Source organism: Neopelma chrysocephalum, unplaced genomic scaffold, assembly GCF_003984885.1.
Source record: "Neopelma chrysocephalum unplaced genomic scaffold, ASM398488v2 Primary Assembly neopelma1_211, whole genome shotgun sequence".
NCBI lineage: Eukaryota > Metazoa > Chordata > Aves > Passeriformes > Pipridae > Neopelma > Neopelma chrysocephalum.
In genome coordinates, this window is record NW_020897873.1 from 325,389 (window position 1) to 351,232 (window position 25,844).

At 41.8% G+C, this 25,844-nt stretch overlaps 1 protein-coding gene across 4 annotated transcripts in view; it reads left to right on the forward strand.

The window, feature by feature from the left end:
* Positions 1 to 25,844, forward strand: part of ADARB1 (adenosine deaminase, RNA specific B1) — a 70,235-nt gene that overhangs the window by 26,705 nt on the left and 17,686 nt on the right. For 3 of the 4 annotated variants that reach the window (XM_027703221.1, XM_027703224.1, XM_027703222.1), the window contains exons 3-7: positions 6,063 to 6,137; positions 12,520 to 13,451; positions 22,644 to 22,758; positions 24,627 to 24,795; positions 25,296 to 25,444. In XM_027703221.1, coding sequence (XP_027559022.1) covers positions 6,110 to 6,137; positions 12,520 to 13,451; positions 22,644 to 22,758; positions 24,627 to 24,795; positions 25,296 to 25,444 — 1,393 coding nt within the window. In that variant the 5' untranslated portion in view covers positions 6,063 to 6,109. Of the gene's footprint in view, positions 1 to 3,636; positions 3,715 to 6,062; positions 6,138 to 12,519; positions 13,452 to 22,643; positions 22,759 to 24,626; positions 24,796 to 25,295; positions 25,445 to 25,844 lie in introns of those variants that run through there. The other variant, XM_027703220.1, reaches the window with a different exon arrangement.

The window sequence follows — 25,844 nt, forward strand, 5'->3', positions numbered from 1 at the left end:
CTGTAGTTGTGTCCCTTATCCCAGGGCAGGATTTTAGGAACAAAACTTGAGGGTTTGTAATACCTGCTGTCATTCCAGCTTCAGTGAAGTCCTTTGGGAAGCTGTCCTTGCTCAGATGCCACTGACCATTACCCAACCTCAGTGTGGAGGCTTTATGTCTGTAGGACCTGAGGGGTTTCTGGATGTCTGTCACTAAATGGGTTATTTTCAGCAAATGTGTTTTATTAATGCAGTTTTGCTGCTTTAATAAAGGTTTGGAAGGTCAAAGAAGTTGGAAATGCTTTTCCTTCTTCAATGGGAAATGATAAGTGAATCATTAATGACTTTCAGAAGTAATCAATCGTGCCTTGGCAAGAGGCTGCTTTTTCTGTAGTGAGCAGCCTGGGCTCAGGGTCCTTTTTTGTGAAAAAAATCTCCTTGAACACTGCCAGGGTTGGGGCATCCACAACATTCATACGGTTCGAGTATCTGATTTATTCTCTTCAGAGTATTTTTGACTTGAAGTGGGTGGTTGTTAGAAACTATTTGTGATTGAAATCAGTTACTTGTATAAAACACACACAGCCTTGTAGTAGGAGAGTCACAGGGACAAATACACGTGTGCTCTCCTGAACCCTTTCTGCTTCATGCAGGGGGAGTTCTGGTGCCTGCAGCACCACACCTAAGGAAACAAAGCATGGGAAAGCAGGGACTTAACAGGCTGCCCCAGGAAGTGGTGGAGTCACCACCCCTGGAAGTGCTCAAAATACAAGTAGACACGGCATTTCATGATGTGGTTCAGTGGATATGCTGATACTCAGTTGAAGGTTGGACTTGATCTTGAATGTCTTTTCCAACCTTTATGGTTCTATCACTCTTATGATGCTATACTGCAGTGATCTGCTGATGCAGCCCTGGGGGCTGGAGGGAGGTGCTGAGCACTGCTAACCCTATTCAAGTGTATTTTTTTTATAAAGAAAGGATTAGGAAAAAACATAAAATCTTCTCTTAATAAATACTTAAGCTTTAAGCAGTGTCTGAGTAATGACATAGGCAAAGGCTGCTGACCTGTGCTGGAGGCTTGACTCCTTCTCCTGCCCTCTTTTCAAGTTCAGGCAACAGCAAATGTGAGCTGTGTTTGTTAGGATGGGGGTGACATTCCATCTGGGCTGTGAGGGATGAACAGCACTGGGCATCCTGCTTTGGGGGGTGTTAAATCAAAAGGACAGCTAACCTCTTCCTTTTTGTCTTCTAATTCAGGTTTGGATCTGATGCTGCAATAGCTCTCTCTCCCCCAAAATCTCTTTGGCCTGCCACAGAGGTGATTGCACTTGACTCTGGTCACAAAAAAGATTTTCCCAGCCACCTGCTCATGCTTCTAATCTTTATTCAGCTACATGTGTGTGTGGTGGTATGGACTTGTTAAAATTGGTGTGAGGCTATCTGTGGTCTTTAGGAATATCTCAACTGCCTAAAGCCTTTAGAGCATTTTATTGTCTTGGGAATATTTTATTTTACTATTTCGTATACACTGAAATAAACAACTCTGAAAAGACTCTTTACTTAATAGGAAAATTAGTTTCTCTACAACCTTCCAGGAGACCTTAGAATTTATTTTCAAGGAAAATTTATCCTGAACTGATAGTCACAAGTTTGGAAAATATAATGTCTTTTGGAATACAGTACTTCTAGGAGCATCTTGCCTTTTTTTCAAGCATGTTGGAAATGCTTGCTTTTTAATCAATCAGTGCACTTTGGCTTCAATTATGCTTCTGCATGTACAATCTTTTGCTTTAGTAAACTGCTTTATCTCAACTTATCAATTGTTTTCCATCTTATATTCTCTCCCCTGTCTAGCTGAGAAGGGGGGGGTGATAGAGCAGCTTGGTGGGCACCTGGCATTCAGCCGAGGTCAACCCAGCACACGTGGTTGCCATGAAATGTATGTCATCACAAGGAAATAAAATACTGGTGCTTTCATGATGATGTATAAACATCATAATGGGGTTTTTTTGTAGCCCACAAATAAACATCGTAACGATTTTGTAGCCCACAAAAAAAATTCACCTTTCGTAGACACAATTTTTAGACTTTTTTGGCACAGGTAGATTTTGGATAGATGTTGAGTGTGGTATCTGAGCTGTGCATCTACACAGGACAAGTGTTGTCTGCTACTGCAGAGAGATGTTTCCTGCTACATATAACTGTGCATAAGACTATCCATGAAAAATAATAGATGTATCTATATATAATATATAGATAGAGATCCATAATAGATAATCTGGTTTATGGGAATATTAGTATGGCAATGTCTTGTTGATGGTACAGAGTTAATTAGGATCAGTATCAGCCTTTCTCTGTGGTAATAGGAAAAATTTAAACAGTTTTTATAGAGCAAATACAAGTAGCCCATTTAGCAGAATTTCTGCTCAAATTTCTAATCTCTTTGAGGGGAGAAGATTGTGTGATCTGCATGATCCTCTCCCCTCCCTCTGTCCATCTACTTTAGTGAGGACAGTGACCAGGTGTGACAGAGGTGTCCAGGCTGGCACTGATCCAGGGGGAAGCATGTCATGCTCTGTCACTAAAAGTGGATGATCCAGGTGTTTCCAGGTCTTACAGGGACCTGGATCAGACAGGGATGGTATCCTGCCCGTCTGGTGGTCACCTCCCTTGAGCTGTTGCATTGTAAAGGAGTTGTTTTGTGGCAAGTTTAGGTACTTTTTTTTTCTCCCCACCGTTGTTGCACTGGGACAGATGCTGTCGTGAGACAGGGACTCTGCCAGCCTGAGGTGAGGTAGCCAGGACTGTGGCTGTGTAGCCTGCAGATGGGATGAAATGTTCTGGGAAGTTCTGCATCCTCCACAGGTCATCAAGAGTGTTTTAGCTTAGAGGAGGAACAGGAAAACAGAAGCGGGAACAAGGGGGAACAACTTTAAGCTCAAAGAGAAGAGATTTAGATTGGATGCTGGATGGAAGTTCTTCCCTGTGAGGGTGGCGAGGCCCTGGCACAGGTTGCCCAGAGAAAATGTCGATGTCCCATCCCTGGAAGTGTCCCAGGGCCAGGTTGGAGAGGGCTTGGAGCAACCTGGAAGGTGTCCCTGCCCATGGCAGGGGGTGAAATGAGATGAGCTTTAAGGACCCTTCCAACCCAAACCACTCCAGGGTTCTAGGATGATTCTGTGTTTTGTTACACACCAGTGGAGAAGTTGTAGTGCACAAGGTGAATGGTGGCAGGGGCATGGAAGGAAGTTTGGCCCTGAAACCCAGAGTTTACCTAAAGCTTTGATGAATAAACTGAAGTTTACATAGTCATTTTGTAATAGTCTTTGAATTAAAAACAAAGAAAGAGTTGTGGAAATTCTGTGAATTGTTTTAGGCGATCCTGGGAGCCTCAGGGGAAGTAGTACATGTAGATCAAGTATTTCAGCTCTGCACCCCTTGCAGTTCTGCTCTGCTGGTGCCAAAATCAGCGAGGAGTTTTACTGCCCTTCTTAATTGTCAGGGGTTTGCAATTTGTTGAGTTGATGCTGCCTGGATAGTGGAGCATCTGAACAGCTTCACTGTGCTCAGAAATGTGGTTTTGTGTCTTTTCTCAGCACCTCCCTCCCTGTTTGGGGAGATTCCTCTTAGTTACTCGAATGAGTGTCTTCTCCTGACAGGCCTGGGGAGTGAAGAGGATTCATGTTCCCTTCAGGCCCCACACTGGGATGATGATACACGTTTGTGATGGTGGTAAATTCAGGATATCTGCTTATATGGGCTTTGTTTGTGAAGCTGTGTGGTGTGATGACAAACACAGAGATATATTTAGTTCTCATTCTACCATCAGAAGTGTGGCATTAATTATTGTAATGATTGCTAATGGCATTTTACATTTTCACTAATGGCTGTTTGGCTCTTGCTGTGAAAAGTAACCTGTGAAGATTGTTGAGGGTTTAAGCTGATGATAAACAGATTTCATTGTTTTAAATTACTGAATTACAATACTTAACATGGATGTTAAAGTTGTAGACTTACACATCTATATGTATTTTTTAATGTCATTCTTAATTTCTCAGTTTCTGATATTTGTTTTTGTGATAGGGTTATCTATTAGTAATATTATTTATTATTGGTAGTATTTTTGGTGTTTATTATTAGTGGTATTGTTTTTAGTGTGTTAGTGTAGTCTGATTAGTGTATTACTTGTTTCTACATCCCTACATATCTTTCACTCTTGGATGGAAGTTTTTGTGGGGATTATGTTTTTCTTCTTATGTTACCAAAGATAAAACCAAATTGGCTTTAAAAAGACCAAAACAGAACAATATAATTCATTATGTTTGGCATTTAGAGCTGTACTCTGGATCTGCAGCATACTTCTGTATGCTTTGCATGAATTATCTACTGAAATGTTGAGTAGGGGTGGAATGTCTGGTTTCTTTTTGGACTTGGTAATTATATATTAAGGATTACTATGGTGTGCAATCTGTGTGTGAACAACAACATCAGTGCAAAGTTCTGCCTTTTGTTATTAGCTAAACTGATGGCAGTTTAATGTCTAGTAGAATTAAAGCTAGATTTTTCCCACCAGAGCTGGGAAGAAAAATGGAATAAATTCATTGTTACAGAGCAGGCATTTGGCTACATAAAATTAGTGTGGATTTTATTATGTCAACCTTGTCAAGCAACCATGTTTTATTTATATGGTTCCTCTTCTTGATGACTTTGACTCCACTGTTTGACTTCCACCAGTGCTGGCACTTAAAGAAGTCTCAAAGCATTGGAATAACAAAGTATTTCACATTGGCAGCTGGATGAGAGACACAGATGTGTGTCCACTGAGTGAAGGGTAAAACATAATATATTAGAGCAGAAACTTCAGTGCTGTGAATTGTGCCATCGTGAAACCAACCATCATCTCCTTTCTGGGGGGGAACACACCTTCCAATGCCCCCACAGCTTTGCAGCCATAAACCACCTCTTCTCCTCACCTTGTTCTCCCTGTCCCTTCCAGCTGCCACCTCAGCCCTTTGTTTCACAAGGGTTTGCCATTCCTGGCAGCATCCTCATAGGATATCACCAGACCTCTCTTCTTCCCAGCCTGTTCGTAATAGTTTTGGAGTAGGATCAAAGAAGCATTTAAAAGTAGGACTTCAATCTTCATTTGATCTGATTGTCAGCAAAAGGAATCAAAGTTTGCGGATGTTACACGAAACTAGATTATCACAGAACGATTTTGCAATTATACTGCGCTTTACTCCCTTCAGGTACTTTCCAAATATTTAATTGTGGCAATGAATCAGCAGAAAGTGAATTCATTATGATAAAAAAATAAATTGCAATGCAGAATGGAGAAAGCACAATGCCTGGTTGATGCTTCAGAAAAGCAGTGAGGCAGATGCACAAAATTCAACAGACTGACAAGTACAAGACCAATTTCTATGATTTGATCCACTCCAGTGAAAGAATGTGAAGCCCATTAATGCTCCACCACTTTTTCCTTGCTATAATAAGGGATCTTTTGTTAAAATGGTTACTCCCTGGGTGGTTTTTGGGGTCGCTAATGGCATTATGAGGTTGGAACAATTAGCTAGAAAGCAACAGATATTATGTACTTGATTAGTTTTCAGGAAAAACTGAGCTAGCATAATTAAAAAAACCCCCCAACCAAGCCATAAAACCCATCACTCTTAAATGACTGCTTTTTATTAGGATAGAAGTGTTGCCTTCTTTCAAACCAAATGCTAGGTATTTACATATTTTGGTGTGAGGTGCTTATATCCACCTTTAGATCAGTGTCTCTTGAAATGGAAGTCCCTGTGGTGAATAAAATGTATTTCCCCAATTCCAGGTAACCTTTGTGTAATATCATCTTGTGGTTCAGTTAATTGGAAAGTCCACATGTAGGAGAGAGAATTACATTACCCACTCTGGCCTGATGTGAGGCTGCATCTTTCAGTCATTGATGACCATGTCAGTTTTTGGGAGGGATCCCAATGCAAATCCAGGGCCCAGGCTTCTGCTTTTAAAGGACATTTAATGCTTTGCCTTGTAAGCTGGTACCTTAAAGCTTAAATATCCCTCTCCCTGTTTTCCAGACAGAAGCAGTCTCCGCCAGCCAAGAAACCAGCAAAAATATTTCACAATGGATGTAGACGATGAAGAAAACATGAGTAAGATGTGTTTATTTACATAGTAATAAACTCTGTAATAGTTTCTGAAGGTGACTTTTTCTCACAAGCACGGGGATGACTGCGAAGGAACTTGGGATGCAGAAATGAAAATTCTTTAAAATACAACATAGGAGAGTGAACTGGAGCTTTTGCATTAAAAGTGTTTTAAATATGCTAATCTACTTATACCTTCTGTGTTATACCTCACACCTTATATTTTTCTTATAACAACTGACTAATCAAACAACATATTTCCCTGTTCTGAACCAGCAGTGAAGAAGGGAGGTACCAGGAGTGCCCATGCTAAGGGTTAAGTACCGTGCTAAGGGTTAAGTACCAGTAAGAAGTGAGGGGTGAGATGAAGGGGATGGAGTTGAAGAGTATAAAATAAAGGAGGGAAAGCAGAAATGGAGAAAGGAAAAGACAAAGGAGGAGTTGGAAGAGCTCCCTGCAGGTCTCACATAGGGTGATTATTCTTATTAGATGCTGATTGTCCCAACCCTGAGCTACTGAATTATTAAAGTGCCTTTAAAGTACAAAAATAGTCAAATATAGTGATGATCTTGGTGCAGCAAAGTGCTATGAGACTGCTAACTCTGGGCTGTAATGAAGAACTGATAACCTGTGAGAAAAGCATTCTCATTAAAACATTACAGAACATTTGTACTGTTATTTGCCTTTCAACTGTCTTTTTTTTTTTTTTGTGAATCAGAGAATTGTTTTGTTGCTGCTGTGCTGATGTGCTGTGCCTGACTGTAAATGATTGCATGTGATGTAATAACAAATGTGCTTATTTTTCCCCTAAGTGACAGTGGCTAAAGGGTGCATCTGGCAAAGGTAACAAACCCAGCAACGTAGGAGCAGCAGAGCTGTAATTCAGTCTGGAGGACTTACAGAAAAATTTTAGTGCGAGATAAAAAAGATGGGTCAGACAAACCCCAGACAAACATCCTCCACCCCAAAAAACCTAAAACAAAGTGAAAAATATTGTCTGAACTGGAATGCATCTTTTTTCCTTAGAGTGAAATAGTGGACTCAACTGGAATATGCTTGCTAACATTTTCTTTTCCTTGGTATAAAAGAAATTACTTCAAATGGAAGCTTTAGCTATTTCTAAAAGTGGTCTCCCTGAGGAGGACTTCGAAAAAGTAAAGTGTAATTGGGTAATTCACATTTTTTTGATAAAACATCTCTTTTTTCAATAAGGAGTGTAACTGAGCATGAATAAAAGGTGCCTTCCTGAACTGGAGGAATATATCATCTCTTATAGGGGCATTCTGTGTTTTTGAATTTTTGTCTGCTTCTGGGGTTTTTTGTGTGTTAGTGCTTCAATATGGGAAACCATTCATGGAATTTTTTTATCACTTCAAGAGCCTGACTCCATTGAGTTGTTAAAATTTTTCATGGAATGCATTTGTATAACGTCAGTTGTGTCCCAGAAGTGTGTTTTGAGATGTCGGATCACTGTGTCCCCTTGGCTGAGCCCAGTTAATAGAAAGTGCAAGGTGACCTTCCTTAGCCTGTGTGCCCACACAAACATCATGAATTTGAAGTGTTAAATCATCGCATTTGAGGGGGAGAAATCAAAGTTTAAATTCTTAAGTTCTTCACTTTGATTTGTGCGAAGACATACGCTTTTTTAACTTTTTATCTCTTATTATTTTTGTATCTCTTAAAATTGTGAAGTGGCATATCAGAAGTTGCCTATTAATTTTTTTATTGTTTTATGTAACTGCATTTGGGGAAAGTTTCTTAAAGGAAAGGAAGGTGGGCATATGCCTGTGGTTGCATAACTAGGATTCCTTTGCAGAACCCAGAATTAAAATTGTTTTGGTTCAACTGAAACGTAAGACAGTGATGTTGCTAAATTAATATTCCTGAGAAAACACAGTGTTTCCATCTTCAGCTTTTAAGGTCTTCCTCGTTTATCCATTGGCCATAGAGAAGATGTTACAGGAGATTTGGGGAAAGATGTGGTTATTTGGAATATTTTTATTAGTTTTCTGTTGCTTTGCATGGCTGTTACTTCTACAGCACTCTGAACACTTGGGACACCAGCATGTGGCTGTCCTGGCCTTTCTCTTTGATAATTTTTCCTCCTTTTTCAAAAAGATGCTCAGAAGAGAGCATACTGTTTTTTAATGAGAAAAAATATTTATTTAGAATGTCCCCAGGCCACTAAATGAGAGTGGCAGTGAAAGGGGTAGCTACAATCATCATCTTTCAGTTCAACTAAGAGTCATCTAAATTTAATTAATTATGCTCCAGATCAGACAGGGCAGGGAGAGTGCTGTCTCTCAGCAAGCAGGTAATGGAAGTTCCCCGATGGATAAAACATCTTAATTGGAGACGCTTTTTAATTACAGGGAATAAACACAAAAATGAACCGATGCATTCGGAGAGATCTCGTTCTTTACTGGCATGAAAATTTCCTGTGCCTTTTTTCTGCTTTGAGCGTCCTTGGGTTTGTCGGTTCTCAGACAAGACCTGGGGGGCAAGGACTTTCCTTCCACTGAAGTTGTTGGTGTGTGATACCATCAACTATGATTTGAACAAAGGCAGCTTCCACAGACATCAATCAAATCTACAGTTGAAGCTGCTGACTCATTTTAGTGACCAGAAAATATGCCAACGTCATGAAAAATATCCAACTTTTAAATCATGGGTTGTATAAATGTTTAGGAAAACAAGATCTCAGTCATCAAGTGTATTAATGCTGCTTTAAAGCATTAAATACACAGCAGACATGATGGTCCTCAAAGGGCTCTCTAAAGCATTCATTCCTTGAAGACTTATTTAAAGACTGGAAAATGCATAGGCAAAAAGAACACTGAAAACCTAGGATTAGGCTGTTTTTAAACCTCTTGATTTTTGGGTCTGTTAGAAGATCCTCCAGGACTATGCAACCTTCCTGAGGCAAGACATACAGTGTTAATATATGGTCACTTGTCAACCCCCACAAAAGTTTAATCAAAAAGGAAGTGGAATAATAAAGAACATCCATTACTGAATGTAGAGGAGTGTTTTATAATTCACATTTGAGGTTGTTTTTTTTTTACTCCTACCGGCTCTCTCCTTTGCTTTATGCTTTCTAACAGTGTTTTAACATTTATAGTTTTCATTTTCCTGTCCTATTTTAGCTGTGATGCTGGCAGCACAAAACTTAACACCGGTCTCCAAATGAGACTGCCAGACTTTAAAATGATCTAAACTGCTTCTAGAACGTTCAAGGAGTGGTGATTCACATCTGTCATGACCTCAGGACAAGGGACAGCTAGAGCCCCACGGCGCAGAGGAGGGATGAGAAGGTTGAAATGCTAGAGATCTCTTTAAAAGCGTGCACAGCAGGGGGTGTTTAATATTAAAATCATCAAATTAAAAAAAATAGCCAATAAAAACCAATAGATGCTTTAAGACTAGCAGTGGAGGTTCAAAGTGAGCAATGGGAGATGTTTTCATGCAACGTCTAATGAAGTTGTGAAGTGCTTTGGCCAGGACATTGTGGATACCAAGGGTTTATGGGGTCTTGAAAAGCAGTTAGGCATTTTGGGGTGGGGAGGAGGAGGATGGATGGCTCCCTGCTGTGCTCTCTGGGACAGCCCAGAGTTTCCAGGTTGCCCTGGGGAAGGGCCCCTGTGTCCTTGGTATGTCCTGGAATCATACCCTCTCCTGGGGTCTGCTGGTGGCCCTGTCACAGATGGGGAGCTGGACAAGGAGGGGATGAGCCTGGAAGGTGAGGTGCCTGGAAAAGGGAGGACTATTTCTGAGCAACAGGGAGAGGCTGGGCTGGAGGAGTTACTCCATGTCTGAATATGGACAAGAGGATTTCTCTGACTCGACAGGCTACATTTTGACTAATCTGTCAGGTCTTCTCAAGCCCTAAGGCAATTAGAGACCCTCACCACTGCTGGGCAGGACAAGCTAAAGAAAAGGACTGAAAGCACACCTTCACCCTCGCTCTGAGAAGTTCCTTTCTCTTGCAGTCGGGTGACTCAGTGGGTTGAAGCAAACACAGGTCCTTTTGGTTTGCGCAGGAATTGCTTTCTTTCCATCGCCTGCTTGGATTTGGATCAACTCCACAGCGTAGAAAATTGCCTCCTTTCCTGGTCTCTTGGTTTGACTCGGGGTGCCAGCTCCCCACTTGCTTTCTCTCCTAGTTTCTTCCACCCTGCAGGCTCTCCAAAGATAACAAGCCCAGTAGCTCTTAGGCAAGGACTAGTTTTCTCCCCTGTTCTCTTATCAGACAAGGTAAGCCTGCAAGCTTATTTCCTGCTCCCTACAAGTCCTCCCTCTCTGTCAGGGCGTAATTTCTCCTACCTGGGTTGTGAGATGGATTAGGGAGTTCCTCCAGCTGCCATGCTCACATGCAAAAATTCTTTTTTTAATGTTCAGCTGGAGTCTGTTCAACTTCTGTTTTCCTCCTGTGGTTTCCACAGGCATTGGTGGTTGTCTTCATATAAAAAGAAAGATAAAACCAGAGACCATTAATTAGTGTTGACTCAGTGATTTATGTTCAGCCTAAAAGTCATTTGATAACAAATTCCTGGTGCCACCATTAAGGGCAGTGTTCCAGAAATTATGTTTTAGATGAGATGTAATTTTTGGAGATTACAGCTTCAGGTAAGAAACTCATAGTAAGGAAAGATTTAAAAATTCTCTCTATTTGTCCTTAGATTACTCTACCATAAATATGTATTTATATACAGAATATATGCATGAACAATGTGTATTGACAGTTTTGACCCCATGGCCCACCTTCTGAGGCAATATGTTTGTGGCTGAACAGGAGATACTTGATTAAATGTAGCAGATTTCTAGCAATGAAAGACTTCAGAATGCTCAGTGTTTCAATTCTTGACCAAATTTAATTGAATTAATTGCATGTTCAGTACTGTACAATTCTCTGTTGTGCTGCTGTGATTTAACAAAATGTGTTCCTGTTTTGGCTCTTTCCTTTGATCTTTTTTTTTTTTCTTCTTTTCTTTCCCTTCGAGCACCGAAAGGAGTAACCTATCGAGCTTTTGCTGGAGGATGTTATAAATGAAAATTTAGTAACCATTCCATCAGCTTTGTAACCTGGGCGAAGTGATGTGTGCATGGTAGGGGATTCTTAGGGAAGACTGAAAACGTGACTGAAATTTGTCACTCCGAGAGCTCCCACCTTGGTTTGCTCTCATTTCAATTAAAATTTATCACCTGGGATCAATGTAGATGCATTATAGATATTTTGAAGTTTCGGAACAGAAGAGTTAGAAATACTTGACCTACTAAATTTGCCTTTTCATTCACACATGCCAATAGAAAGCACAAATAATCAATTTCTATAGTTTCTTTATCAGCGTAAAAATGTGGTCTTTTGAAGTTATAGCAAATTTAATTCTTTAAATATAGCTCTGACATATCATTACCCCAACTTTCTACTTTGAAAATAAATGTTTATATTGCTATTACATTGACTTTCTCCCACCTCAATAAAATATCATCACTGTAAATGTGCAGCTTTTGTCCCACTTCTATTCTGCATAACTTTAAGAGAGGATCTTTATAATGATCTTTGGGTTTGTAGTTCTGTGACAGCAGTTTTTTGGAAAGGAATTGTGCTTGTAAATGACAAATATAAGTTGGTTTTTTTTAATAGAAGGCTGTATGGAAATATATAAACTAGTCTTGTGGTCATGGTGGCACAGCAGACAGCTGTAGTTCCTGAGCAAATTGGGGTGAGGTGAAACGAATGTTTCGGAAAGGCATAAAAAAAGAATCGAATTAGGAAAATACGGAATAGCTAAAGAGAAACAAAAGCATTTAAACACTCTTCAGTCATGGTACCTACCAAAGAGCTGCCTAATTTTTCATTGCTCAGGTTTTATTTATGTAATTTTTCAATTTGAGCAACTAAAAATCACTGAGGCAAAAAAGTAACATGACTAAAATAAGAATAAAATAGAATTAAATACCTGTCTCCGAGTTCTGGTCTTAAGCATCCATTTTTATTTTATTAATGGTAGTTGTTTGTTTTATAGGTATATTCTACTATAGCTTATGTTTCTGATTTAAAGCATTTTTCAGGCTAAATGTAATTTATAAGTAAAAGTTTTGTTCCAGCACAATTTAAATGAAAAAACCAGAAGCTGTTGTGGGTTTTTGCCATGTGACTGTATCAAATGTGTAGCTTGAAGATCATTGAGTGTGTTATTTCTTGAATCATTGAGATTGTATTACGTTATTATTATTACTATTATCTATGGTTGTATTGCAAAAATATTTAACCTGTGAGCACACATCACTTAACCAGTTACAAAGAGAGATAAAGGAATCTATAAATTTTGCATTTACAAGATCCTGCACCGAAGGCATTGTAAGTTACTCTTTCTGGGCACCGCAGGTTCGAGCAGCACCGACATTAAAGAAAACCGCAACGTGGACAACGTTCCCCCCAAAGACAGCGGTGGGACAGGGGCCGGGGAGGGGACACAGCTCTCCAACGGTGGCAGCAGCAGCAGCAGGAAGAGACCTTTGGAGGAGGGCAACAATGGCCATTCCAAATTTCGCCCCAAGAAGAGGAAGAAAACGCCCGGCCCTGTTCTGCCAAAGAACGCCCTGATGCAACTTAATGAGATCAAACCCGGTTTACAGTACAAACTCCTCTCCCAGACGGGGCCAGTCCACGCCCCCATGTTCGTGATGGCAGTGGAAGTCAATGGGCAGGTGTTTGAGGGATCTGGCCCGACGAAAAAGAAAGCCAAGCTTCACGCTGCCGAGAAGGCTCTGCGGTCTTTCGTCCAGTTCCCAAATGCCTCGGAAGCCCACCTGGCAATGGGAAGGACTCTGTCGGTCAACACGGACTTCACGTCCGACCAGGCAGACTTCCCCGACACCCTTTTCAATGGGTTCGAAACCCCGGTCCCTTCCGATGCTTCCTTTTACCTCGGCTCCAACGGGGACGGCTCCTTTAGCTCCGGTGGGGAATACGGTTTGCCGTCGTCTGCTGTGGCCAGCAGCCTTTCCCAGTCGCCTCTGCCCCCGCCGTCACCCTACCCCACTGCCAGTGGCAAGAACCCCGTCATGATCCTCAACGAGCTGCGGCCGGGGCTGAAGTACGAGTTTCTCTCGGAGAGCGGAGAGAGCCACGCCAAAAACTTTGTCATGGCTGTGGCGGTGGATGGTCAGACTTTTGAGGGCTCGGGAAGGAACAAGAAGCTGGCGAAAGCTCGGGCGGCTCAGTCGGCCCTGGCATCCTTGTTTAACATGCAGCTGGACCAGACTCCATCTCGCCAGCCCATTCCCAGCGAGGGGCTCCAGTTGCACTTGCCACAGGTGAGAAACCCTCTGGGTGTTGTTGGTGGCTTTTAGGTGATGACCAGGAGGAGCCAAGTCGTGCACACTGAGTCAGCTCTAACAGCATTTCGGCTGTTTATTCTGCTTCTGTAGAGCTGTGTGTGCATATGTGTCTGTATATATGTATTAGGTGATTTATCCACTTATGGCTTCTGACAATTTCATGAGCTCTTTGTATTCTCTTGCACAGAGAGGAGGCTTTGTTGATGATGTTTTCAGCCTTGATCATGTGGTGTAAGAGAGCGCCAGCCCCAGTGCAGTGCCAGCTTGGATTATGGTTTGTGCTGAGGAAAGGTTGAATCGCATCTTGCTCATCTCAGGCAGCAAGACTTAGGTCAAGCTCCAGTCAGAATTACTGCTTTAAGTAAAATTATTATTTGATACAACAGTTCTTAGCAGAGAAGAAAATTGTTCTCTCCTGCAAACAGAAATTGTTGGTGTGAACAGAGCTGAGTGATGGAAGTCAAGGTCAGATTAAGTGAGGCTGATGCAGTTACCACTGATTTCCAGGCTCTAAACACAATCAGAGTGCATGTATCCAAGATGTGTGGTTCAATAGCTGTCATCTGAAGGGTCGTGCTCTAAGCAAATTAATTATTATGCACATGGAAGTTACTTGGGCAAGTAAATCTTGGATGAGAAAGAATTTAAATCAAATAAGTAATGAACTAGGGAAAATATCAAACATACCAGGCATAGACCAAAAATTTAAAGTAGATAGAATGGAGTAATTTTTATTTTTCTAACGAAGAATAATTCTCCCATGTTTTCTTGCTGTGTTTCTCCCCAGTCAAACTATGCTAATGATTGTTTGATTGCTTTCTACTGCATCTCTCAGGTCTTTTTAATGATATATACCTGTCTAAATTCAAGTATTTGCCTGTGACTTTTTTTTAACTTTCTGTTTATTATGAGAATTTTAAGGCCTTGACCTTTTCTATCTCAAAAACATTGTTTTAGATTTCATTATGATTCTAAGAGTATAAGTAGACATTCTGACTATTTTATGTCATTTTCTTAAAATGAATGGACAATATGCATATTTTAGAACTTTCTATATGCTTTCTTTTCACTGTTGCACAATTATTGTGTTACTAATGTTTCCTTCATTTTCAAATCCAGGATCATGCTATTTTGTGTATTAAAATTTCTTCAGTAGATTCAGCAATTTCAGACTGCGTTCTCTGCTCTGCTTTTAAAAGTGGGTTTGACCCCAGACACCAAAAAAATTTCACTGCCAGTAATTTTTGTGTTATTAGTTCTTGAAACAGTAAAATGGTGAAAACTGGAATAGGGAAGTGTGAAAAAGCCTGAGGTGAGGTGGGGAAGATCTACCTGAGTGCTGCCTCATGCAGAGCTGATGTCAAATTGTTTGTTTATTCAGGGGCTTTTGATGAGCTTGTTGTCAAGATATCATCCTTTCTGCACTTCACTATGTTGTATTGTTTTGCTTTTAATTATAATTAGCCACTGAGTTATTGGAATTATATCAGGTCTGTTACATATTAGTGATTTTCGTCTGGTATGTATTTGATTATTTAAGCATTTGTGGTGTTTTCAGGTCCTGCTTTATTTATTTTTTTTTTAAAGTTTGTGAGTTGTTTTAACTTTTTAGACTCTTTTACTGTGTAAAAGAGTGTTAAATTCAGAGATACTACTGAAGTGGGGGAAGTTGGAGAGTACAGGAATGATGTGAATGAGGATAGGATTTGTTGTAGCCCACGGACTAAATAAAAAACGTTGATTGGGTTGAAAAAAATGGAAACTAGAGACACTCAAGGGAGGAAAAATTCAAATACCAAATGCTCAGGGGAAATAATAGAAGTGCAGTGTGGTTGTGCTGATGAAGGTGTTGGAATTGACTGCCTGGGTGGCAGGTTCCAAACCTGCCTGTAAGTTGGGGTGTTCATTTGTGGTGAGAAAAGTGGATGAAGTGAGAAGTGTCGAGAGGAAAGATGATCCCTGTGACAGGGGTGGTCAGGGGTATGGCTGAAATGCACCTCTGTGATCCCACCAGACCTCCTGGTAACTGCAGGGGCCCCAAAGGAAATTAAATGCAGAAATACAAGGTATCAAATGGTACGCAAGGGCAGTTGCAATCAAAAATCAGGTTATGGCCTGGGTGTAGGTATAATCTTACAGTCTGTACAGGGAGTTACTGAGGTGCTGACCCTGTGATTTTAATTCAAGCTTGTCTGCTTGCTCCCAGCCTGACTTTTTGTGAGGGACAAAGCAAGGTTCACTGCAGTGAGGAACATTTCTGTGCTGGGAAAGTGAGTTAAAGTCAGTAGGACACTCAACATGTGCCTCACAGTGGGTAAAAATGCCCCACTGAAAAAATCAGCACTCATGCATTTATCACCTTGGCAGTGGGTGTGTTAGGATTGAAGAGGTTGTCAGACTTGCAATTAAAGAGACCTGTCTCTTCAAAGCAAGGCAAATATTTTTGTGGTTAGCTCTGCTCTGTGAATTGATCATAAAATCACAGAATCACAGAATGGCTTGGGTTGGAAGGGACATTAAAGGTCATCTCGTTCCAACCCCCCTCCCATTGGCAGGGACACCTTCCACTAGCCCAGGTTGCTCCAAGCCCTGTCCAACCTGGCCTTGGACACTTCCAGGGATGGGGCAGCCACAGCTTCTCTGGGCAACCTGTGCCAGGGCCTCCCCACCTTCACAGGGAAGGATTTCTTCCCACTATCCCATCTAACCCTGCCCTCTGTCAGTGGGAGGCCCTTCCCTCCTGTCCTGTCACTCCACACCCTTGTCCAAAGTCCCTTTCCAGCTCTCTCAGAGCCCCTTTAGGCCTTGGAAGAGGCTCTAAGGTCTCGCCGGAGCCTTCTCCAGGCTGAACAACCCCAGCTCCCTTAGTCTGTCTCAAGAGCAGAGGGGCTCCAGCTCCTGGAGCATCTCCATGGTCTCCTCTGGACTCAATCCAATAGGTACCTGTCTCTTTTTTTGTTGGGGCCCCACAACTGGATGCAGCACTGGGGGGGTCTCACAATAGCAGAGTAGAGGGGAAGAATCCTCCCCCTCAACAACCACCCTCACGTTACCTCCCACCCCTCAATGCAAAGAGCCACAGGATGTACCAAGGGCTCTAAAATGTGCCCTCCAAGTTTCATTCTTTTCCACAGAAGAAAACTGGTTGTTTCAGCATTCTTAGATTAGTACCATTAAGAAGTTTAAGTGTGCTGCTTGTTTGCAGACTTAGCAGTTGATGAGAACTGGAGAAGACAGCGAAATCTAATTTCTGGGACAAAGATTATTGTTGAGCACTCAGCCACAGCACGAGCCATGCTGGGCCAGGCAACAGCTCCTTCTCACACATGTCCCGTCCCCTCTGCCACATCCCTGCCATCGGCCCTGGCACTGGGAAGCGTGAGGTTTGCAGGGGATGCTGGTGCTGGCTGAGACTGTCTTCACTCACAGAGCTGATCCTGCTGTTGAGCATCGCCTTGGACATCTCAAGAGATGGGAAAAGAATGTCCATGGACATCTGAGGAGCATAGAATCATAGAATCATAGAATAGGTAGGGTTGGAAGAGACCTCCAAGATCATCAAGTCCAACCCCTGATCCAACTCCAATTACTATATCATGGCACTAAGGGCCACGTCCAATCTCTTTTTAAAAACCTCCAGGGATGGTGAATCCACCACCTCTCTGGGTAGGCTGTTCCAATGTCTGATAACCCTCTCTGTAAAGAATTTCTTCCTAACATCCAACCTAAACCTCCCCTGGCAGAGCTTGAGCCCATGTCCCCTTGTCCTATTGTTGGTTGCCCGGGAGAAGAGACCAACCCCCGCCTGGCTATAACCTCCCTTCAGGTAGTTGAAGAGAGTGATGAGGTCACCTCTAAGCCTTCTCTTCTCCAGACTAAACAACCCCAGCTCCCTCAGCCTCTCCTCATAGGACTTGTGCTCAAGTCCCTTCACCAGCCTCGTTGCTCTTTTCTGGACCCGCTCCAGCACCTCAATGTCCTTCCTGAACTGAGGGGCCCAGAGCTGAACACAATACTCAAGGTGTGGCCTCACCAATGCAGAGTACAGGGGAAGGATCACTTCCCTGCTCCTGCTGGCCACACTGTTCCTGATGAGCAGTGGACTTCCTTTCATTTTTGATGTCTTTATCATCCCAAGAGAAGTCTCCTGGAGACCACTTGCTTTCTCTCTGTTTCTTTTCCCTTAGACACTCCCTGCTTCCCAAGGAGGGCTGGGAGGGGTCTCACACCTCTGTCAAAGGTGGGATAGTGCTGTCCCTAAAAGACTCAGACCAGCACCAAGTGCTTTGGAAAACAACTGAGAAAAGAACGTATTGGTAGTGGTAATTCCCCAGTGAGTCCAGGCTACTGGCATCACTCAGGGGAGTATTTTCCATCAGATGATGGGAGCCTACTGGTGGAGCTATCACCTCTTTAGACTACTGATGGCCTCTGTTAGAAAGCTTATATGGAGGTTTTCCTAATGCTATTTCCCAGATTTCCTCAAACTGCTTGCTTAAAAAGATAGCTGATTAGTCAGGTTGTGCAGAGAGGTGGAAATTGGAATTGTAAATATTGAGGCTTAAGTACAGAGTTAAATACAGACTGTTGTGAGGGAAAGCAAGTTGAGCTATACAAGTAAGCAGTGTAGCTGCAGATGAGATAAATTTGAAAAAAACTCCACTAAAGAGAGTATTTTTAATCATTCACGTAACTGCATTTATTCAGTTTATCCTTTATATTGTTGTGGACAAACATTGAAACAAAACATTAAGCGAGAGAAATGGAGTGAGAACCATTACTGCAAGGGCTACTTGTACTTGAAGTGCTTTTTCAATCCTTTTAATAATTGCTGAGGAATTGGAAGAAATGTAAAAGATGTATCAGCATAAGTAGTGAGAGACTCTACAGCCAGGCAGAATATTCTTTAAATCAATACAGGAAAGTTTGGAGCATTATAAAATAATTACCCTGTTTTGTTAGCATAGATATGTTTCTATCCTCTCTGAATTGAGTGTGCTGGTCTTCGTTAGAGGGGAGGACCTGGCTGACCTTGATTTTACCTGCTGTGGAAAGTTTACATAAGCCCTAAACTGTGAAGGTAAGGAAAAAAAAACACAAGGGAGAACATTTCTGCTTGAGAAGGATCCCTGGAGATCTAAGGAGAGCACAGAAGTCCTGGATCAGTTCCCCAGGGAGAGCTGTGTGCTCTGGGCCCAGGCAGTTCCCTGCTCCTGCTGCCTTTGATCCCACTGTGCAAGTCATCACCAGCATTCATCATGGATGCTCTCCATGACCTGCCATGGTCTTCCTCCAGCTCCAGGTGGACCTGAACTTCATCAGCTTAAGGATATTTTCAAATGTGGATGGTCAGGGTGGTTCTGCTACAACACTGCTGCAAGATGTGTATTGCCAAAACCAGTCTGTACGTGTAGAAAAGGAGTGGATTCACTGTAACTTTGTCGGAGAAAAGGACAATGCACCCAAAATAGCTTGGAGCTCACATGCCTTGCCGAGCCAACTGTCAGATATTTTAGGTCTTTCCTTTTTTTGAATTATCCAACTTTGAATAATGATTTAATGCAGGAGCAGGGGTAGAGAAGCTCTGTATGAGATGTTAGGGCATTCATGGGGAAGGTGAGACATGAGTTCAGTTTCTGTTCTGATTAATATTTGTTTACATGAAAGGCATTAGAGTCAGAGTGAGATGTGAAAGATCCCTCCCCAGGCCTGGGATTGTGGAAACAGCTTCAAGTCCTTGGTTTTCAGATGGGGACAGCAAGGACATCCTTTTTTGGCCAGTAAATTTTGTTCCCAGCACTGCACTGGTCTGTTCATTGCCAGCCTTGTTCCCATCTCTTCCATGCTCTTAACTATGTCAATGTAATAGACTGCCTGGGACAGAAGGATAATTCTAATTTATTGGGTAAGTATTCTTATAAAAGACCAAAATTACTTCAGTGACTACATCTATAGGCATTTAACAGTGTTTATGCCTCACCACCCAGCTGTTGTCTCACAATTTGAGTATCAAATTGAAATTAAAAGTCTTTAATATACCTGCCTGGGTTTTGGCAGTGATTTCACCCCCACCCCCTCCCCTCCAGTTCCTCTTGGATTGTTTGCATCTCCAGCGGTCATTCTGTCTCACCTGAGTTCTGTCTAGTCCTTCTTATCAGCCCTCCACAGTGTCTGGTTCTGTGTTCATCCAAGCGGTTTTAGGTTTCCTTGCCAGCAGCTCAGTTCCAGGCTGCAGCCCCATCCCGTTCTGCTGCACCAGCTTCCATCTTCCCAGAGGGACTCACCGTGTTCTCATTTGTCTATCAATGCTACAGTTTCCACAAACTTGTTACAGTTTCATGTAACAAGCTTTGCTTGTTACATAAAAAAAGTATCCTTTTGGAAAAAAGGGAATGTATCCACCCTCTATGCCACCATCTTACCCAGCTGCTGTTCAGGTAGCCTTTTGTCAGAGGTATTAGCAGGTATAAGTTTCTTCCCAGAAACACCTGGCAGTTTCAGTTCCCAGCTTTGGGAAAGACTCCTCCAGTTACCACTCATCACATTCACTTTTTTTTTTTCTTTTTGTGAGAAAAGGTGAATTATGTTGTTTATTCCCTGGATGGCAAGCCTTTCTGGCAGGTTTGAAGCCTCTCTGAAGCATGGAATCATAGAATAGTTTGGGTTGGAAGGGACCTGAAGCATATATTCTCTTTGTGGATCAGGTCCATCCCTCTTTGGAACAGCTTATTTCCCTGGGATATTCCATCACCATGTCATTCAGGGTGATTGTACCATTGCCTGGTAGTTTGTCAACTGCCAGCTGTGTTCTCTTGTCTGGCACTTCACGGGGTAAGGTAGAGCAGAAAATATATGGATTATAGAAATGAGAGCATAAAACTTGCAGCTGGGAAGCAGTATCCATAATTATGCAGTGAGGTTATGGATAAAACAGTGGCATGGGGACTCAGTGCCTTGACCCTGCAGTGATCTGCCCACATGGCTGCAGGGAGGTTAATGATCATTTAAGATTTTGTGTATTAATTTTCCATTTCTAAAACCAGGGTGATTAAAAAAATGCCCTTAATTATTTGCTTTCTGTATTCAGTAAGTACTAGCACAATTAAATGCAGATTTAGTGCATGGTTGTTGTGCTGTCAGAGCACGAACTCGAACCCAGTTTTGGGTCCAGCAACAAAAAGGCCTAGTTTGAAAATCAGTGCCTGACCAGACATGTTCATAGCCTCTGAGAGAAATTGTGTTCCTGAAAAATATAGCAAGTTTCTGAGTTGCAATCCATTCAAATGCATCAAGAAGATTGGTGTTTGCCATGTCAAGAGTCTTCTGACTCCACAAGTTGTGCAATCGCAAAACATGGACCAAGGCTGGTGCAGATGTGACCTGACTGCTGGGCAGTGTCTCCTGTCAGACTCTGGAAAAAGCTGTTGAGCTCTGGAATCATGACACATGAGCTTTAGTTATTCCTTCCTTGGCTGCTAAACCTTTTCCAGAAGGAACTTAACATTGAGAGCATCTCCATGGTATTTCTGGGCTGTTGGTTCTCATGAACCTTGTTAAGGAAATGAGGATGAGCGGGGCTGGCAGTCTTCAAACATTTTTATTTTTTTTTCTCTTTGTTTTTCCTTCTTTTCCCTTTCTTTCCCCTTTCTTTTCCCTTTCTCTCTTCCCCTTCTCTCTTCCCCTTCTCTCTTCCCCTTCTCTCTTCCCCTTCTCTTTTCCCTTTCCTCCCTAGCAGTCTGTTTTTAGAACTAATTGTATTCAAGAGTTTGTGCCCTTACAGCTGGGTGCCCAGTCTCTCTATACTGCTGCCCATCAGCCAGGTTGATTTGCCCTGGGCTCTCTGGAGGGGTGATGATGGTGATGATGTTCCATTCTTGAGAGCCCAAAACAAGTGTGCAAGCAGATGACACTCATCAACAAATGTCCTTTTGGGCTTGATATATTTGCTTACATGTGTGTTTTGCACCACATTGAATGCTTGGGTATTCAAGACATCTGTATCACAGAATCCCAGAATGGTTTGGGTTGGAAGGGCCCTTAAAGCTTATCTCATTCCAACCCCCTGCCATGGGCAGGGACACCTTCCACTAACCCAGGTTGCTCCAAACCCCGTCCAACCTGGCCTTGGACACTTCCAGGGATGGGGCAGCCACAGCTTCTCTGGGCAAACTGTGCCAGAGCCTCACTCAACATCTTTATGGCACTGGCAGGTGTGACACAGGACCTGTATCCTTGTGGTGTGTGAACCTGTGGGCCAGGTGTGTACCCCAGAACATCTCAGGTGCTGCTGGTTGTCAGCACATGGTTGCCTTGGCTTCAGTTTCTTTTCATGTGAAAATCCAACAATTTGGTCTCGACTCATCTTTTCTAGCTGTTACAGTTCAAGCTGTAAAAGTTCAGCTTACAAGTTCAAGCCTCGAGAACAGCAGGTGGGATGAGCTGCAGTGTTGAACTGAATTGTCATTCAACAGGATCAGGACTGGTATTTTGAAGTTTTCCTTAATTTTCAAAGTTAGCCCCCCTTACAGCCTGACTGATAAGGCTGCAAATGTGACTGTTCAAGTTTTCCTGGGGGCGAAAAAGAGAAATCCTTCCTAATTTTGAGATAGCTTATTTGGGGTTAAATTTTCTATTCCTGCCTTTGTATATGTCTTGTAAAAATAAGAAATAGAAAGTGTTAAACCAGTGTTGAAAGCGAGGTCATCCTTACTTATGTAACAGCTAGATAAGGAATTAGATTGTTATAAAAGGTTGGTTTGAAGGGCCTGCGTTTTTACTTCAATCTTCTTGTCAGGTCCAATGTTGAGGATACTGAAGTGATGCGTTTTGAGATTTGAGCATGAGAGTATAGACTTATCTGTCTATCTAGTTGTTCTCCCAAGCCTCAAATGTTCATCACCATCATGAGCATTAGGTACTTTGATGCTTGGCTTAGGGCTGTCTGACCCTATTTTAGTAGATGTGGAGCAGACATAACCTCTGCTTTCACTTGCAGAGAGCTGCGAGCGATGCCTCAATGTCAATTTTTAAAGTGAAAAATTAAAAACTCGTTTCATTTATTTTGTATAATCTCTTCAAACTGTAAATTTTTATAACTTAATGCTCCTGTAATTTTTATTTTTAAATTTTTTTTATTTTTCTAATGTGCATTTCTGTGTGATCCCACAGGTTTTAGCTGATGCTGTTGCACGCTTGGTTGTAGATAAATTCAGTGATTTGACTGAAAATTTCACATCTCCGCATGCACGTCGAAAAGTTCTTGCTGGAATTGTCATGACAACAGGTAAATTAAAAAAAAAATAGTATTTTAACTGCTTAAATACAAGAGCTCTCTTTGCATAATAGTAAACTACCTTTTTTCAGTCAAGCGGTATTGAAATATATTTTTACTGTTTAATCTTGAAGGTGGACTAAATATAGTAAATAAATCTCAACTAAGGATATTTACAGGAAAGTTAGACCTGCAAATACTTCTGTTTCCACAGAGTTTCAGTTTTCTGCCTGATTGAGACATCTGAGTAGCCCACAGTGTACAAAATGTAGCTTTTAAAATGAATCATGAAACTTTTTGAAAATAAATAAGTTTCCCCCCATCAGTAATGCAGATTGCATTCTTGATTTGGGCCTATTATGTAAGAATTATGCTTCTTTCCAAGTTTTTAATATTTTGGACTTCATTATTCTTGTTGTATTTTATTCTTAGTGCTTGATGTGAATCATTTTAGTAAAAATATCTGAAGAAAGCAGCTTAAGTTTTGGCAGATGGCAGTGTTGTGCACGTGTAAGCAGTGGTGTCATGATTATCTGGTTGCTGACACGAGATCTGTGCTCATCCAAATCTCCCTAAACAGTGAAGTTCTGCCCTAAACTAATCTACAACAACACTGCTGCTGAATTTTCCTCGTGCTAAGGTTGATCTTGGTCTTCAATCCATCTGAACCCTTGTTGGGATGTTCATTTTGAGCCTCTCACGAGGCTGTCCCAGCTGTGTCCCCTCCTGGTCTCTTGCCCACCCCCAGCACACGGGCCCTTGGCAGGTTTGGAAAGCCTTGATGCTCCTCAAGCACTGCTCAGCAACAGCCAAACCTCCCTCTGGTACAAACACTGTTTTAGCCCCAAATACAAAGCACTGTGAGGAACGTGGTGTCATTTTATTTAATGTATTTTCTGGCATTTAAAAGGTTTTTATCTAATTACAGCCCCGTATCTGCAATTCTCAGAAGAGCCATGTGCCAAAGAATCAAGACTTAATTAACACGTGAATACCTTTTGATTACTGGAAGAAATAGCTTTACACAGAGTTAGAAAACATCTTTGCATGGATACATGTCTGGGGAACCTCTGGAATTAGATGACCCCATTGCATAGCCGTGTGTTGCAGCTCCTTGCTTCTCCTCCAGCCCTTTGGGCAGGAGGGGCCAGCTGGGCTCAGGTTCATTTTTTTAACTTGTTGGGCTTTTTTTTCCTGAGTGTCTTGCTAGGTGGCATTTTGACCTGTCTTTTTGAGTCCTTCATGCAGCTGGGTTTTTTTGAGTGATAAAGGCAGTTCTCTGTATAGAAAACACCCACCCAACGTATTTTTTTAAGTGCTGTTCTGGTTTAACACCAAGAACTACACATTATGCTGCTGGTAATCTTTACAGTGATTTAAGCATTTAAATTTCTTCATTCCCTAGTCTTACCTTTCTTTTTGTTAGTTCAGAACCCTTCCATAATGTGCTGCTGCTTTAATAAACCAGTACCTTTCAGGTTTCTAAAGTCACTGTGAATGTCTGCATAGGTGGCCAGAAGGTACATACTGAAAGTTGCTGGCTGCCTGAACCTCAGGAAAAAAAACACTTTGGGTCTCAAGCTTTAATAACTCTTCCTGAAGCAGCATTTTTTCCCTGCAGGTTTTCAATTTTTAACTTGTCTAAACTCCAACACGAAGAGCTCATGAGAAACAGAGACTGTGCTGGTACAGGGAGGATATGGCTGAGTGAAGCTTTTGTTTTAAAGAAAATATCAGAAGAAAAAGAAACATTTTTTTTTTTTTTTAATAAGCAAACAGCACAAAAAAAAGAGCCTTCTTTGGGTTCAGCAAGAAGATCACTCAGTAAATTAACATTTGTGATGTTAATTGCATCTTCTTCCTGACATTTTGTTTGGCAGGTACAGATGTGAAAGATGCCCTTGTAATAAGTGTTTCTACAGGAACAAAATGTATCAATGGTGAATACATGAGTGACCGTGGTCTTGCATTAAATGATTGCCACGCGGAAATTATAGCTCGACGGTGCCTGCTGAAATTTCTGTATACACAACTTGAGCTTTACTTAAGGTAAGCTGGAGGGAAAAAGAAAATGAGCTGATACCACAGAGCTGAAAATCTGTCCATGTAAAACACGTGTCTTCATTATTTCAATGTGAAACTCTTGTCCTGTTGCATTAGGATGTTGAATTTAGAACTCGGGCCCTTTGCCCTCAAGTTTGACTTGAACAAAACATTTATTCAGTGAGGTGTCTCTCATGAAAGGGGAGGGCAGGAAAAATAATTGGGAATCATTCTGTAAACTGCAGACATACAAATCAAAATAATATCAAGAGGGCTAAAAGGTGCTGGTGTTTCATTTGCTGGTAAGTGCCTGAAAGCTCTTGACATCTGGGGATGTTTCTTGTCTTGATGGTCCTTTAATTTTGTTAATTGTAATAACTGTTAGATTAATATTATAAAATTTTCAGCCATCCTGTGTTTGTTTTTAATGCCTGTTAAGACTGCCCAGCTTATGGCTATTTCCATGTTAATGTCAGTTTTGACTCTACCTTTCTTCTCTGTTTCAGCAATAAAGAAGATCAGCAAAAATCCATTTTTATCAGATCAGAGCAAGGCGGGTTTAAGCTGAAGGAGAATGTGCAGTTCCATCTCTATATCAGCACATCTCCTTGTGGTGATGCTCGGATTTTCTCCCCTCACGAAGCAGCACAAGAGGGTATGACAGCAGTCCTCCTCAACCCCAGGGAGCTTAAATTATTCGTGGAGCACGTACCAGTGGCATGGTTAAAATTTAGGTGTCTTCTTTCCTTTTAGCATAGAGGTGTGTTAGACAAAGATCTCTTCCAAAAAAATCTGAGCTGTTCTTCCTCTGTGGTAGAAGTTCAGTATAGAGTGATGAACCCTGTGGTCTTGAAGAGGCTGATGCTAACTGAGATAAGCCAGTGAGTCAGCAAGTATTCCTACAGAACTAACCATCCCTGTTTCCCTGTTTCCGTCCTTTAACAGCGGTTCTCTGCGTGCCCCTTCCACGGTCTGCCCTGTAACTTCATTTTAACGCTGTAACACACAGAGCACAGCTGAAGAGCTGCCTGCTGCCTACTGCTCCTGTGGCAAAA